The sequence below is a fragment of the Pongo abelii genome, chromosome X (assembly GCF_028885655.2).
Source record: "Pongo abelii isolate AG06213 chromosome X, NHGRI_mPonAbe1-v2.0_pri, whole genome shotgun sequence".
NCBI classification, from domain to species: domain Eukaryota; kingdom Metazoa; phylum Chordata; class Mammalia; order Primates; family Hominidae; genus Pongo; species Pongo abelii.
Genome location: NC_072008.2, coordinates 83,819,999 through 83,835,358, shown reverse-complemented (window position 1 = coordinate 83,835,358; position 15,360 = coordinate 83,819,999). Strand labels below are relative to the sequence as shown.

At 36.2% G+C, this 15,360-nt stretch overlaps 1 protein-coding gene across 8 annotated transcripts; it reads right to left on the bottom strand.

The window, feature by feature from the left end:
• Window positions 1-2,676: 2,676 nt before the first annotated feature.
• Window positions 2,677-12,200, bottom strand: LPAR4 (lysophosphatidic acid receptor 4). 8 transcript variants are annotated; one of them, XM_054544761.2, is made up of 7 exons: window positions 11,824-12,199; window positions 10,479-10,895; window positions 9,645-9,694; window positions 9,064-9,128; window positions 8,545-8,646; window positions 3,918-5,052; window positions 2,677-3,326 (listed from the first exon to the last, which is right to left on the bottom strand). In XM_054544761.2, the coding sequence occupies exons 6-7, from the start codon at window positions 4,971-4,973 to the stop codon at window positions 3,207-3,209; spliced, it is 1,176 nt and encodes a 391-aa protein (XP_054400736.1). In that variant the 5' UTR covers window positions 4,974-5,052; window positions 8,545-8,646; window positions 9,064-9,128; window positions 9,645-9,694; window positions 10,479-10,895; window positions 11,824-12,199; the 3' UTR covers window positions 2,677-3,206. The 8 variants fall into 8 exon arrangements, with proteins under 8 accessions (XP_054400736.1, XP_054400734.1, XP_054400735.1 ...); XM_054544759.2 differs by lacking the exon at window positions 10,479-10,895; XM_054544760.1 differs by lacking the exon at window positions 11,824-12,199 and having other exon boundaries at window positions 10,479-11,817.
• Window positions 12,201-15,360: the final 3,160 nt, after the last annotated feature.

The following is a 15,360-nucleotide window of genomic DNA, read 5'->3' as shown; positions in this document are numbered from 1 at the left end:
GGAGCGGGACAAGAAAGTCTGCAGTGCAGAAGCTCCACCACAAGGCAAGAGAGGCTGAGGCTTAACGGATGATTTACCATTTACCAGGACAATCGTCTCTTCCCATCCTGACCCTGCTTCAGTCATTTGAATTAACCGGACTCCTTTTCTAAGATGCGAACACCAAAAGGTTAAAAACAGTCAAGGAGAGAAAAATGGGGGATCAATCATTCACACCTTAATGTAAATGTGTTCAGCCTGTCACTGTCTTGATAGAGCTTTATGTGTTGTCTTTTTGTTCAGGAAGAAACAATATTTCTGGAGAGGGTGGGAAGAGATGTTGGAGAACACAAAGACCGCAGGAAAAACAGGTAGAAAGTATGAAATTTGAGAAACCATATTAAATATAAGGTACAGGGATTGGGGGTGAAGACAAAAGGTAGAAGAGGGCAGATAGGGATGTGAAACCTACAGCTTCTATCCCTATGTTTCTGGGGACCTGACCTAGGACATCATTAATGGCAAACTTCCTCTAGTTTTAAATGTAGCCTAGGGCTGATCATGCTAGTCATGATCAGAAAATGCAGAGTTTGCTGTCATCTCATGGGGAACTAACACAGCATATGGTGCTTGAGATGCTGACATTGCCTTCCTTGAGAGTTAGAGGCATGAGCATCATGACCAGAAATTCCTTGTTTTGCTACCTCGGGACCATCACCTGTTCTAGGTATTAACCTGTCAGCCACTTAGCTCTACATTCATCTTATTGTTGTCAAGATGATCTGTTTGCCCTATCTTTTCCCAGGCTTCCCAGTTGTTGTACTAAAATATTTTGTCAAATCCTAGAAATTAAAATCTGAAGTCAGCTTGGCTAGCAACCCCAAATAAATCAAACCCAAGTTAGAAAAATCAGGAAAAGAGGTCATTAGTCTTTCATCTTGATCCCTGAAAAGTTACCCAGAGATTTGCCATTTGCCAATTCTGCATTAGTCTTCAGATAGCCTCAGAAATGAATTATTGAAATTAATTTGAGAGCAAATATAGTCTAATAATTCCTTTATGAAAAGATGGAGGGAGGATAAAGGAGAGATGCCTTTGGGTGGCCACAAATAAAGAAAGTTGAATAATTGATCAAAGTATAATTGCTAGATAATTCAAATATATTTTATTACATTTAATAAACATTTAAAATCCAAGTTGCAATTACAGCTGCAAAATTGCTTTTCCTTTCGATGTAACATAGTCACTTTTATATTTAGTTATACTTTACATTTTCTTGGTTACATTGTTAATGTGACAAGTTTTATTATTAGCAATTTATATTAACTATAAAAATGGAAATTTGAAAAGTGAAATATAAAAAAATTAAAACTAAACATGGAAATTACACAAGAAACATTTAATAATATATTTTATTTCAACTTAGTTAATATCCCATTAAATGGTTTGGTGTCATAATCATAAAACTTTATAATGTTAAGAGGCAAGGGCACAAACAAATTTTCACATATATTTTATACTTAACAAGAAATGGAAAAACATGAATACTGAAAGAAACAAAAGATTATTCATGCTTTTATTACTGATTTGATCTTACCATATAATCTAAGAACTGAACTTATCTTAACCTAATTTTATTTAACTGAATCTAATGCCTTATATATTCCATCTATAGCCTCTTTTCATAAGACTACATAATGCATAATTACTTTTAGGACTTTCATTGGGAAAAAGTAATGCCAGTTTTAAGAATTTATTTTTACTATTGTTTTAGCATTTTTTCACTTCGTTCCTAACCCAGACACAGATTTTACAGTTTTTAAAGTTACATTATGCTCACAGATTTTTACTTAAAAGTCTCAGTGTTTTTAAGTCTGCATATCATCAGAAAGAAAAACAAGTTAATGAGTTTTAAAAATTTGCTTATTGTTTTAGAAATTTTACTTTTTTGTTATTGTTCTGTGCTTTATAATTGTTTAACCACTTTCTGGCACAAGTTCAGCAACTCACAGGATACATTTTTCCTGGAAGTTTTATTTTAAAATTCTTAGCATTTTTAAATTGCCATGTTATCCAAATATTTTAAAAATTGATTAATGCACATTTTAAAATATTTTTGTTGTTTTTCAGGGTTTAGCATTTAATTTTGGTTTTTGTTGTTGCTGTTGCTGTGTATGTGTGTATACGAGGGTTTATTTCCACTGCTCCTGACTTGAGCACAAATGTAGCATCTTTCAAGCTCAGAAGTTATATTTACAAGTTCTAATATTCTTAAATATACACTTTAGTTTAAAAAATAGTAAGAGTTTTAAAGATTTTTTGCTGTTTAAGTAAATTATACAAAATATTTTATCTTTTTTTGTAGATTTTAAAATACTGTTTTTAATTGCTTTTAAACTGGGTGCCATTTTAGCAGCTTCTTAGTTGCATTTTGATCCAAAGCATTATATGAATGTTATAGTGTTTTGTAAGTTTTGCAGATGCTCAGAAAATGCAAGTTCTAAATTTTGTTTGTGCTTGTTTTGTTTGTTCTATAGCAGTTTGATTTTTGACCTTTTTTTCCCACAATTTGTTCCTAACCAGGAGACGAATTTAGCCACTTTGTAGCTGCGTTGTGCTTCAAAATTTTTTGCAAATGACATAGTATTTTTAAATTTACAGAACCTCAACAAATAGTAATGAAAGTGTTACAAATTATTTTTGAGGTTTTTTTATTTCTATTTTTCTTGGGGTTCTGTAGTTTTTTTGTTTTGGTTTGGTTTAGTTTATGTGTTTTTTTTTTTTATTTGCTTCCAATCCAGGGGCACAAATTCAGCAGCTCCTGGCTATGTTATGCTCCAAAATTCAATAAGAAAGAATAAGTATTTTCAGGTTATATATCTCTACTCCTCCCTCCAGAAAGGATTAATTCAGGTTTTAATAAATGTTTTTGCTTTATAGTTTGATTTTTTTGTATTACTTTATTTTTTTTTTCAATTTGCTCCTGATCTGGGCACAAATGCAGCCCCTTTCTGGCTGTGCTGTGCTCCAAAATATAACAGGGAGGATAAATATTTTATAGAACCTAGTTTCCCAAAATGAAGATAACATGACATTTTAAGAAAAAAAAATGTTGGTGTCGCTCAAGTTTTTTTATTGACACTTTCCTGTTTTAGGTGATTTTCCAGCTTTTACCTGCCAGACACATATTTAGCAGCTTTCTGGCTTTGAAGTTTGACATGAAAATTTTAATTTGGTGTAAAAACAACGAAGTTTTTAAAACTCACACTGATGGTGATTATAATTGTGTAAATCCCGTTCATTTTCTCTTTCTTCTCACCCACGTACATGCCAACGCAATTTGTTTTCTGTTTTCAAAATGCACATAAAATATTTTACCAATGTTAAAAATTTGACACATTTCTTATTAATAATGTTAGGCTAAAAATATTCTTGTGCTAAAATAAACTCAATGACAATTAAAAAAATAAAATAAAACTAGCATATATCAGTAGTAACACAATTTTTTAAGAATCCCTGAATTTGTTCTATATTTATAGGCCCAACCTAATTACCAAATATCATTGGAATAGAAATACATTTTTGAAAGTTTCAAAGTTATCTCTATATTATCAAATGCCACTGGCCACCTGGATAATGTGATACAATGAAATTCCAACCAAGCAGAAGAGTTTGGCAATCCATCTTGGTTGTTGTAATTAGACTTGACCTATAATTACTGAACAAAACAGCAATAAAAACTCTACAGTATACCTTCAAACAAATATATTTGACTGGATTTGGTGCATTATTCTCAGTATCATTAGCTTCAAATCTTTAGTTTATAGCATAGGAAAAATTATAGGAGAAACCATATCTGGACCTGAACACATTTCTCATACCTAAAAGGTGGATTCTAGCATTAATTCACCACCATTATTTGTTGTTTGATCACTCACCTCCTCTTGAATAGCTGGAAGGGAAGGCTTTGTGGTCAAAGGTGTTTCAGTCTTAAACAGGGACTCCATTCTGATGTGGGTATTGATGTAGAAGGACTTCTGAAAGGACTCAAGGGTGAAGTAATAGATGAAAGGGTCAAAACAACAGTTCAGAGTTGCAAGGCACAAGGTGATTGGGTACATGATCTTTGCAAATCTTTCCAAAAAGCAATTAGTAATAGCTTGGGAGCGCACCAGGGCATACAGGAAGAGGACAGAGTTGTAGGGTACAAAGCATACCACAAAGACTGCCATATGTACTGTGATCATTTTCAGAACTTTTTTCTTATTGGTCCCAATTTGAGACAGAGTAGCAGGCTTGCGAAGAGTTCTCAGCACCACAGAAGAGCAAGAGACATTCAATATTAGAGGAATGATAAACCCAACAACTTCAATAAATATTGTGATCTTGGATAAATAAGTCTTCCAGACACGTTTGGAGAAGCCTTCAAAGCAGGTGGTAGTTGCATTGTTGACATTAGTGGTGGAAAACAAAGAGGCCGAAATACCGCCACTGAGGACTAGGATCCAGACACCAGCACACACAATGGCAGAATTCCTCCTAGTCCTAATAGTACGAGATCGAAAAGGATAGACAATGGCCAGGAAACGATCCACACTAATACAAGTGAGAAAGAGCATGCTCCCGTAGATGTTGGTAAGGAATGCAGTTCCAGAGATCTTGCAGAGGGTGTCACCAAAAGGCCAGTGGCGGTTGAAGTTGTAAAATATTTTAAAAGGTAGGGTACAGACAAAAAGCAAATCAGAGACGGCTAGATTGGTGATAAAAATAGCAGTCTCACTTCTCATTTTCATGCGGAAACAGAAGACAAACAGAGAGACACTGTTGGTTATCAGACCCAAGATGAATACAACACTGTAGACAGCACCATTGAGATTATACTTGAAGGAATCATCAACAATGCAAGTATTATTGGCAGTAGCATTGCCCAACCTGGGTCTGAGGCTTGAATTTGAATCTTGGAATTGGAAGTCAATGAATCTTCTGTCACCCATGGACTTTTTTTTCAGGAGGCCTGCTGGCTGCAGGGGTTCACCACTCTGACACTAGGGACCTGTAGGAAATATTTTCCTCCTATGAGAGACAAGATGGAACAAATAATCAAATTTGCCTTCCATCCATGATTTCTGTGTAATAAGATATTCTGTCCACCCAGATTGGAAGAAAACACGCACATTCCATTTGGTTTGACAAGTATTTTTTGAACATCTATCATATATTTAAAGGTACTACAAGAGTATGTTGCAGGAGCAGGAAAGCTCACACTCAATACAATACATGCAATACTATAGCATTGCAATGAATGTGACTAAGGTGTAGGTCACCCAAGAGTCCAAAAATATAAAATGATAGTTAAAACAGCATTTATGGGGCTGCAAAACCTCTAACATTAAAGTCAGGCTTTATTCACTATGATCGGCTTGAACTTATCTACAATAAGTACTGCCAGTACAATTATTTTATTTGGAAAATGCTTTTATAATGGAAGCCTTTTCCCTTCTGCTCAGAATCCCTCCAGTCTGCCCATTAGTGATCCTTTTACACAGCATAATTCTAGCTCACTGGCTATATATTATTTTGTGAGTCTCAAGTTGATACATTTCAAATAGATCTCCCCAGTTTTCCATTCAGATTTTTTATGATTTCAATCATTTTATTTTTTATTTGCATTATGTTTAACTGACAAATCATAATTGAACTACATTTATGTAAGTACGAGGCGATGTTTTAATATATGTATACTACATGAGGTGATTATGTTACACTAATTAACATATCCATCCCCTCACTTCAGTTTTGTTTCCAGGAACATATATATTATACCCACAGCAAGCAGCCTGCAAATGCCTGGCACTTCTGCTCTGCTGCTCTGAGTAATCAAACTTTGTGGGAGAGAAAGGACAGACAAGAAAGCATTACATTCTCAATCCTGAAGAGAGGACATGGGAAAACTGCCACTGTGGCCCTATTCATAGCTCCCGTTGCTTGAACACACAACCACCTTTGCTGTCTAGAAGTGAGGGTGTGGTGCTGGGACTTAACACAGCATTAGAAGCAAGGAGTTCTATTTCTGACTCAGACACTGGTTCACTCTGTAACTTGGCTATACTCTCTCTTTTCCTTGTATAAACTTTACCTTTAAGCCTCACAGCTAAAGCTAGGAAGATTCAATAGGGCTTGTGAATTGCTCTATGAGCTTGCTAGTATTCAGCCCTGCCTAACTACAGAGAAACATTATATAAGTTTGTTTCCTCCTCCCTTCCTGAAACAACTGTAACTTTATATTTCTGTCTTCGTTGGTACGCTGAAGTTCACATTAGGAACACATCCTTCTAGTGTCATGTATACCTTGTGCCTCAGAAAGCTCCCCTTGAGTTTCAGCCTTAACTACACAATTTACTCAAACAGGACAATCCAGAAGTGTGCCCTCAAGATAATATTTCCCATACAGGTATGATTAAAAACCAGAAAGGCATTTGGCTCTTGAGATGATTCTGAAGAAGAATCAATATTAGCCTCTTTTCTTACTGGCTTCCTTTCTTTTGACTAAAAGAAATAGTGTTTCTAACTATTAGATCTTCCTAAATAGCCAACATATTGTGCACTAAATAGAGGCAAAGGACCAACACTTGAGCTTCAGATGAGATGAAGAAGGAAAAATATATGCTGATGCAGTTAATTACATTTTCCACTGCAAGAAGCATTAAACTACTGTCTTCTGCAAACCTCTGCTCCCAATTATTCTGACAATTGATCACCTAAGGTTGTCAGAGAGTGTTGGGTAGCTGCATTTTTATTGACAATGGACAGGAAGCAGGTCCCATGGAGGTTGGCCAAAAAGAAATCTGACCCTCAACTTTTAACTTCAATCTACACCTGGAGCTAATTCAGAGTGGCCACAATTGTTTCCTCTTTTTTTTTTTTAATTTCTAATGATAGTAAAATACAGGTATACCATATTTGGGGTCCTTAAGGCTCCTGGAAGAAGTAAAGTTAGCCTTTTGGCCCTATAAGGATGAATAACCAAATCACTTCACTTTGTGAAGTGCTAAACTTTCAGATCATACATTGTAAACAAAGCTCCAACTTCTGGCATAAATATGCCCGGTACCCTAGAAAAGCTGACTTGCTTTTGCTCCCTACAGAGGACAGTCCAGAGCTCAGGAAGACAAGGCCTTGAAGGCAGAGTATACTAAAATTATTTTTGCTTTGCTCCATTTTTAATAAGCGCAGGCCAGGTCAGAGTGCTTCTGAACCCCAGAGCATTTCCTTGTTCTATTCCAGTCACAGTTCATGAAAGTTGACACAATAGTTTTCAGAGGAAGATGTAATCTATTGTGTTCTTATCTATAGATACTTAGCAGTGAAGCAGATTTAAAAATACACAAATGTTGTGAAAAATACAGCTCAAAATAATCCTGCTGGAGCAATAGGGAATATGTTCAGACTGTTGCTTCTCAAATTAGTGGTTTCTAACAGATAAGACTCCTTAAGGAAATTTTCTAGGTCAAGTCACAGGCATAGGTCACAATCATACAGGTTTTCTATCAATGTTCCTATACATTGGTTGATACTTCATAATAGTTTTTAAAACAAAACCTAGCTTTATGGCATTCCATATGGAGGGAACCATAGATAAATGTTTCACTCAAGAATGGAGCTAGGAAATTGATCTATATCAACCTCTTTTATTTTTGATGCAAGAAATATCCTTTTAAAAGTGGCTTATCTACACCTAATCTGGTTTTCACTAAGATTATTAAGGCTGCTTCGTCCCTCCATTTTATTTGAGGAAAACAGGAAACTGATATGGGCCTCAATTTGATAAAATCCTGTTCTCAGTGATTAGCTTGATATTTTTTTTTCTTTTCATCAAAAAAGAAAAAAATACTCCAGTCTCTCATTAACACTTCACTTGATAACACTGTCCAATCTTTGGGAAATAATGTGGTCTGGTGCTCAACATGATGGGGCCAAAGATTGCATCAGCCCTACTAAAGTAGAATTTTCCCTAGTACTTAGTTACAGAGTAAGACAACTACAGGTAAATTGCTCAACCTAATATTATAAAATTGTCTTGAGTCTTGAGACTCAATATCTCACCTCAGCAGAAGCCCCAGATCTTTGGCGACAATTTTTGGGTGTTCCCAAAATAACTCATTTCCAATTTCTGTAAGGGTCATATATACCAGCCAGGATTTTGACATTATTCCATATATTTGAACAGGCAAATCAGTTATCAATTTGGACACCAATTCATGTGATATACTTAGACATTGAAACTGATAATAACAATAAAAAGAGTCTCCCATATCTAAAGGTAAATCCCAGTGGCAGAGAGGGGTTGAGCTAAAGAATCAATATTCATCTTCATCAAAATTGCCTGGATTATAACAAATTACAATTCCTCCATCCATTCTAGATCTTCAGATGATACAATCTTTAAAAAGTTGGAACTATTTGTTACAACAAAAGTTGGAGAATTAAATTAGGAATTTGTAGTTTCTCTACAAATTTTCAGGTTATTATTATTATTTCAGTAATTTTCAGGAGGGTGGGACTCACCACATTAGTTCGAACCAAATCCTGGCACCAATTTTATCTAAGACTGGAATAACCAATGAGCTTCCTGGAGGCACTGTAGTTAGAGATTTCCTCCAATGGGTGCTGTGAAATAGAAATAGTAATAATAGTGTGCCATAAAGAGAGCTGATAGCTTTTCAGTAAAATGTATATTTTCAATAAAATGATCTTATAGAAGATCATAAGATAGAAAAAGTATTATATGACATAAACCAGAGTAAATGAGACCCAATAAATTTTAGAATGGTATTTACATGCATTGGATTTCATTATTACAGAATTGCAGATAACAATGTATTTTCCAACCTGTCACTGCTGTGCTATATTTTATTAGTAGTATTGACCAAACACTAATGCATAAAATCCATATGTGGTAACCCATAATAATTTAAAGATAATGAGTGACAAAAGACATAAAAATATTTCCTCCACTTCCATAAGGTAATGCATTACATTAAAAATACCAAAACAAAGGAGAATATTGTTTTGGCGTGAACTTACATTGGGTCTTTTTTTTTTTTCTTTTTTTCTTTTCTTGGCAACAACTGTTACCATTGGACAGGGTCCTTAATAAGGGAAGAGGGAAGAGGAAAGATGACTGGAACAACAGGTGGAGACTCCACTGTCTTGTTTTTTACCTACACCCCACACAATTTCTCTCTCCACTGAACTACAGTGATATGATCAAGGCTTCAATTACTGGGTATTAGCACACTGACGGACAATCACTGCACCTTTACCAGGATGTCCCAGGCCTACCCAATATAGCATGTCTGTAACAGCTCCAATTCAAACTCTGCACAAAATATTTGTATAGAACCAGAAATACTCTGCGATGGAATTCTTAGGAGTAGCAACCGCATTTAGAATTTATCCATTACAGTGCTTCCACCTGTAAAGTAGAAGCATCCCTTAGCTCCAAACTTACACTATTGTTACATCTCATCCTTTTCTAAACAGAAGTAGCCAAAAACAAAGCAAACTGCTAAATAGTATTACGACTCTCCTGAAATGATTTTTCTATAATCTAAAAATACAAAATAAATACAATGATTAGATAATTTAAGATTCATTGAGATCACCTTAATATTAAGGAGAGTTGATTTTCACACTCCTCCAGAAATCTGTATTCCTGGAATGAAATGAATATTATTTTATTGGTTTATCATAAAGGAAAACAGAAGCATTAACATTATTTTATGCCTTTCACAGTTGATAATGATTATACAGAAAACCTTTTATTCAAAATCCAAGCAAATTAGGAAGTTCAAATACCCAGAAGTTTTTATAACTGATATTAATTAAATATAGACATATCCAGCCCCATCACGAGCTCTGTGAGAGCAAGTCACAGTCCATTTCTGAGCCTCAGTTTCTCTTCTTTAATCTTCAGTCTTGACTGACAGAAAAGCAACCTTCAATGAGTGCCATGCAAGGGGCCTTACTGGCTGTTCTTTTCCATCATTTATTTTCACCTGCTTACATTGGCCACTGTAAAACATTTTTTATTTCCTCAAAGTCTGCAAGCAAGGAGGGTCATTAATTTTTATTAGACTTAATGAAATGATTGATAGATTTATTTGAATATTAGAAATAAATAGTATTAATTAATACTGGAAGCTAAGAATCACAGAGAAAGATGCCACTAATATCCTAAAGTCTTCCAAATTCCCTTATTTTCCTCATCCTCTGTCCTTGTGCTCATTTCAGCAGGCATATCAACTCTAATTGTTTAGGTTTCAACCCTCAACCCTTCCCACCTGTTTCCTGGTCACTTCACCCCTCAGAATATGAGGTTATCAGCATACTTCAGGACATAACCATGTAGAATCATTAGATCATTTACCCTTTACATTGTTCTGATAACTGATGATTTATCCACTTAAAGAAAAGGTGGATTCCCAGTGGTAGGTTACCTTTTATTAGGCTCCCAATTTTCAGTACTAATATTCGCAAACACATTACAGGTTTTGTTCTTCCCCCATCAAGAAGGCCAAGGGCAGACTATATATGATGACCATATACACAGACAAAAGGTGGCTGCACAATTAGGCGCTGAACAAACCACAGCAAGGGCAACAATTCTCACTGCATTTTCCCAAAAGGCAATTGAATAGATCAAGCTTTAGCTAAGCTTGGCCTGAATGTTTCTGTGAGGCATCTTCCTGGTTCTCCCTTTAACTTGCAGAGAGCACACATTCTGAAAGACTGGCCTGATTGTTCCAATAAGGCTTTCATTCCCATCTCTGATTGGCAGGAGAGACTTTAGAATGTAGATGCCATCAAGTTTATCAGGTGAACTCATCCTTCTTGGCAAGAGTGCAACTTTTCATCTGTGACAAGGCAAAAGGTTTTAGAATCTATGTTGATGGGGTATGATGTTTGGAATTTTGTTCTGAAAAATAAACGTGTTGCAAAGCCATTGGGTAATCTGGATCTCAGGTTATTATTATTGTCTTCATGTTAGTCAAGATAAAGAAAGATGGTATAATTTTGTAAGGTAGCAAAGTGAATAACCCCACCAAGCTCTGAAATGTTCTAACCTTTGAATTTGTCTGGTCTTTTCCACACTGAAATAATGATAAATTACATTGGAGAATTTCCTTTTAAAAGGTAACTGAAATACAGTATTTAGCAACTCAATAAAACCTTTTTACTGAAAATATTTAAAATTTACAAGAAGAGAGTTTAAAGATGACACATTGATGCATTTGTATGGCAAACAGCAATTAATTTCACATATAATAGCAAATTCAGTTTATGACAGAGTTTTTCATTCAAACATGATTCTTCCTTTATGGGCAAGTTCATGAATTATTCAATATAGCAAATGTCACATTCTCCATAAATCAATTAAGCATCAAAGACATGTCATGTGTAGTTTTACTAGAAGAAACCTCATCATAATACAAGCCACGTTAGCTCACAATAAACTGTAAACCAAAGAAATACAAAGCTAGCCAACATACTTTCTAAATTGTTCTACACTGTGATTTTAAATTAGCTCTTTAGAACAACTGTGTTTACACGAAACAGCAGCCTGAAAATCCTGTATCTCTTCCACGGAAACAATATTATTGCCAAAACAATGGAAATTCTCGTTTTTTACCATTCATCACGAAGATCCTTGTTCAGTACTTCAGAGTTGAAGTCTAACTTCTTTCCTTACACTCTCAAAGCATCAGTGTTTCCACTGTAGTTTGTTATGCTATCCCCCACCCCCAAACGCCAAAATCAAATCTTTTTCAAAGAGAAACTTACCCCAAGAAAGAGTGTGCTAGATGAGAGAATGTGCTGATGCCTGTAGATAATTAGCTAATAAACATGTAAATGGGCAACTCGCCCTTTGGAAGTGCATATTTTTATCCATTTTTTTTTTTTTTTTTTTTTTTTTTTTTTTACAGGGAAAGGTTAGCCCAGCCTAAAGTAGCAGACTCTGGGCTGCCGCAGCTTCTTACTGCAAACCGCTCATTCTGTAAATGTGAGCTTATTTACATTTATCTCTTTCCCTTTGTTAACGACTCCCTCTCTTGAATGCTGTAGCCCGCATGCCTTTAGCAAACAGGACACAAAAAGGCCTGAAGTCCGAGCTGGAGCCGACGGCCAGGGGAACTCTTGGGGGTCTCAATAGGAAATGCTTTTCATTGGCTAAGGAGGCATTATTAGGAGTCTAGATCCCGCCCAATTCCCTGTGCTCCATCGTTCCCTTAGTCACCAGTCACTGGACTGAATAAGTTTTTCCTTAAAGAGCATTGCCCAGGAAAAGCAGTTTCACAGTCAAGAATTAATGGCTTAAGTGCCACTTGACAATATAAAAAGTGTCTTTCCTGACCAATTAATCCACAGAGAAAGCCTGTGCGCCTGTGTTTGCTGCAGGACTGCAGAGGAGGAGACAAAATTTCAAACAAGGAGGAGTGTTTCAATTATGCATACCATGTTCGTTCCTACTTGTTTAAAATAATTGCAACAATAATATTGATAATAATAAGTAGGGGGCAAGGAAAAGGCAAAAATGAAAGGTACCATAAAAATATTCCTATCACACTGTGCAAAATTCAATCTCCCACCATCACAAAAATATAAAGTAAAATTTAATACTATACTCACTTAAGCCAGATAAGTGCCCTCAGATAGAGATGTACTAGGGTCCCAGAGCTCTGACACCCATTTTCCAAGGACTAGGGAGTGTTCTGTAGCAAAAGGAGGGTCTACACTTCTCAAGTAACTGCCTCGCAGTAAGTCTAATTACTATGAAAATTTCAGAGATTTGCTAAATACAAAATAAATAGCACAGATGCAATCTATTTATAATAGAGAGTTATCTGCAACTGTATACCTCCGCCCACCTCCCCCATGGCAAGTTTTTCTTTTCTAATTTTCTACAGGTTTACTGCCTTGGTCACTCACAAGTCTTTTTTTTTTTTTTCCTCCCTATATTTTCCTCTTTACCTCCCTCTCCTTGATCTGATTTTGTGGCAGAAACCCACTTGTATATCTGTAACTTCATTGTTGGCCCTTCCCCTCTGCCAGCCCACCCCTGCAAGCCTTCTCTACTCTATCTCCACCCACTGCAAACGCCACCAACAGCAGCCCCTCCCCCTCCTCTGGAATGAAATTCTCTGTCCAGGGATAAGGTGCTTTCTTTCTCTTGGCAGAGCAGAGCCCCTGGAGTCTTGGAGGATCCTCTATTTGCTTCAAAACTTCAGTTTGTGTAATTAAGCTGCCTCCCAATTAGGGCATGTTTCAAGCTTGTTTATTCTCCCTATTTCTTCAGCTCTATTGTGGCTCTTCTATCAGTGGAGGCTAGTAAACAAGTTAGTGTGAAGCTGACACTAGCCTTATTACTCGTGACTGGCTCTAAAAAAACACTTTCTCTGTTGCTTCCTCTTCTCCATCCCACCCCCAATCTCTGTTCTTTTTATTCCCCTCTCTGCTTATCTCAAATATGTCTATTTCTGTCAGTTGCTGACATTGTCTGTGTCTTTATAAATGGTCTTTTACCGACTCTCATCCTAGACCAGTACTCGGTGCATTTGTCAGTCCACAGGCGAAAGATACAGTCTCTACCCTGCAGTATGCCAGAGTCTAGGTAGGGACACAAAGACACATGAAAAAAGTGGGATACCAAAGGTAAATTTTGAAAAAAAAATGGCAGTTATATGGAGATTGAGTTCTGTAATAGATCAGAGGATGGAGATGAAGTCCCATGGGTAGGGCCAGGAGGGTTTCCTAGAAGAAGTGGGATTTGTGCCACATTTTGATGGATGATTCAGTATTAAATAAACCAAGAATGGAAGGGGATATATTTCTAGGTGGGCAGAGCAAAGTGATCAAATGCAGAAGATGTAAAGTGAGAGTAGGTGAGAGGCAGACCAGTTTGTAAAGGGAAAATAAGGGTAAGGAGAAAAGCCTTTGAGAGGAGTACTTTATTGTAGCAACTCAATGCACTATAGTGATTGAAGGGTTAACCTATAGTCATGATCACTGTCTGTCTATATGATCAGCTCACTACCTTTCTCCTCTTCAAATTAATACCCATAAGTTTTCCAATTCTTCTGTCTTCATTTCTCCCTCAAGGACACAAGTACTTTGCTGATTAATCTCACCAATGTAGCAGATCTTTTACAATGTCACTGGGTCACGTGCTCTTTTAGCATCAGTCTTCCTCCCTTCTTCTGAGTTTCAGCCTCATTGATCCTCTTCCAGCCCCTAGAATGAGATAGGATCCCTCATGCCATGGATATTTCTAAGTGCTATTTCTTCTGCCTGGAACGCTCTCCTCCCTCTCTAATCTTCCTTTCACCAGTTTAATCCTTATTCTCCCTTCAAATCCTACCCCAATAATCATGCCTTCAGGGAATCCTTCCTTAACCCCTCATTTAGGTCATATCCACATACTATATGTCCTATAGCATCATGGGCCTTTCATGTATTGCATTTTTTACTGGTATAATTTTACATACTGTTGTGTAATTTGTTTGTGTGACAATTTTATTAACATTGATTTCTCCCAACTGTAAACTCCAAGAGGATAGGATTAATATCTGCTTAATCCAAAATGAATAGTGGTGTTTGCAAAAAATTATTCTCCCTGACCTTCTGTTTTACCCAACCAAAGCAACAACTAGACTTTTTTTACTTATCAGCTGAAAACATGTATCATTTTGCCCATTTTTGCACAAATTTACACCAAGATATTATTTTAGGTCAAAGAATACACACAGATAAAGAAAAAAAATCCCATTAACAAGAAAGTACTAAGGCTTATCCACTACCATCCCCTTTTTCCTTTAACTCACTTATTGCTGCAAACCTTATAGTTTTGCTTGCTCTAACATTTGTAAGGTGGAAGGGGGAAAACAAAAGTCTTCCCAGGGTTTTCTCCAATCAGCCAGTTTATATCTGTAAAACTTAACTCAAAATGTCCTTTAAAAAAAAAGACACTCATTGAGTTGTTGATGTCTATGCTACTGGGGGAGGAAATGAATATGTAGCTTAAAAAGTGCATTCAGAACTATCTGGGGGAATATGCATTTCATTTTTTTATTTGTTTGAAAAGGAAGTAACTGAAATATGACTGACTTCCAACTGGAAATTTACACATTTGATTAAGAACAACCAGATGCTTGGGACCTTCACACGTCAAACCCAAATCAATTTTTCTTTCTGCCAACAATATCAAAGGACTGGGTGAAATCACCCATAGTGCAAGTAGTTCAGCACTATGCCAGGTTCCCTAGAAACAGTATAAATGTAACCAAAGGATTTTAACCATGCCTGTATCATTCCAGCTAACAG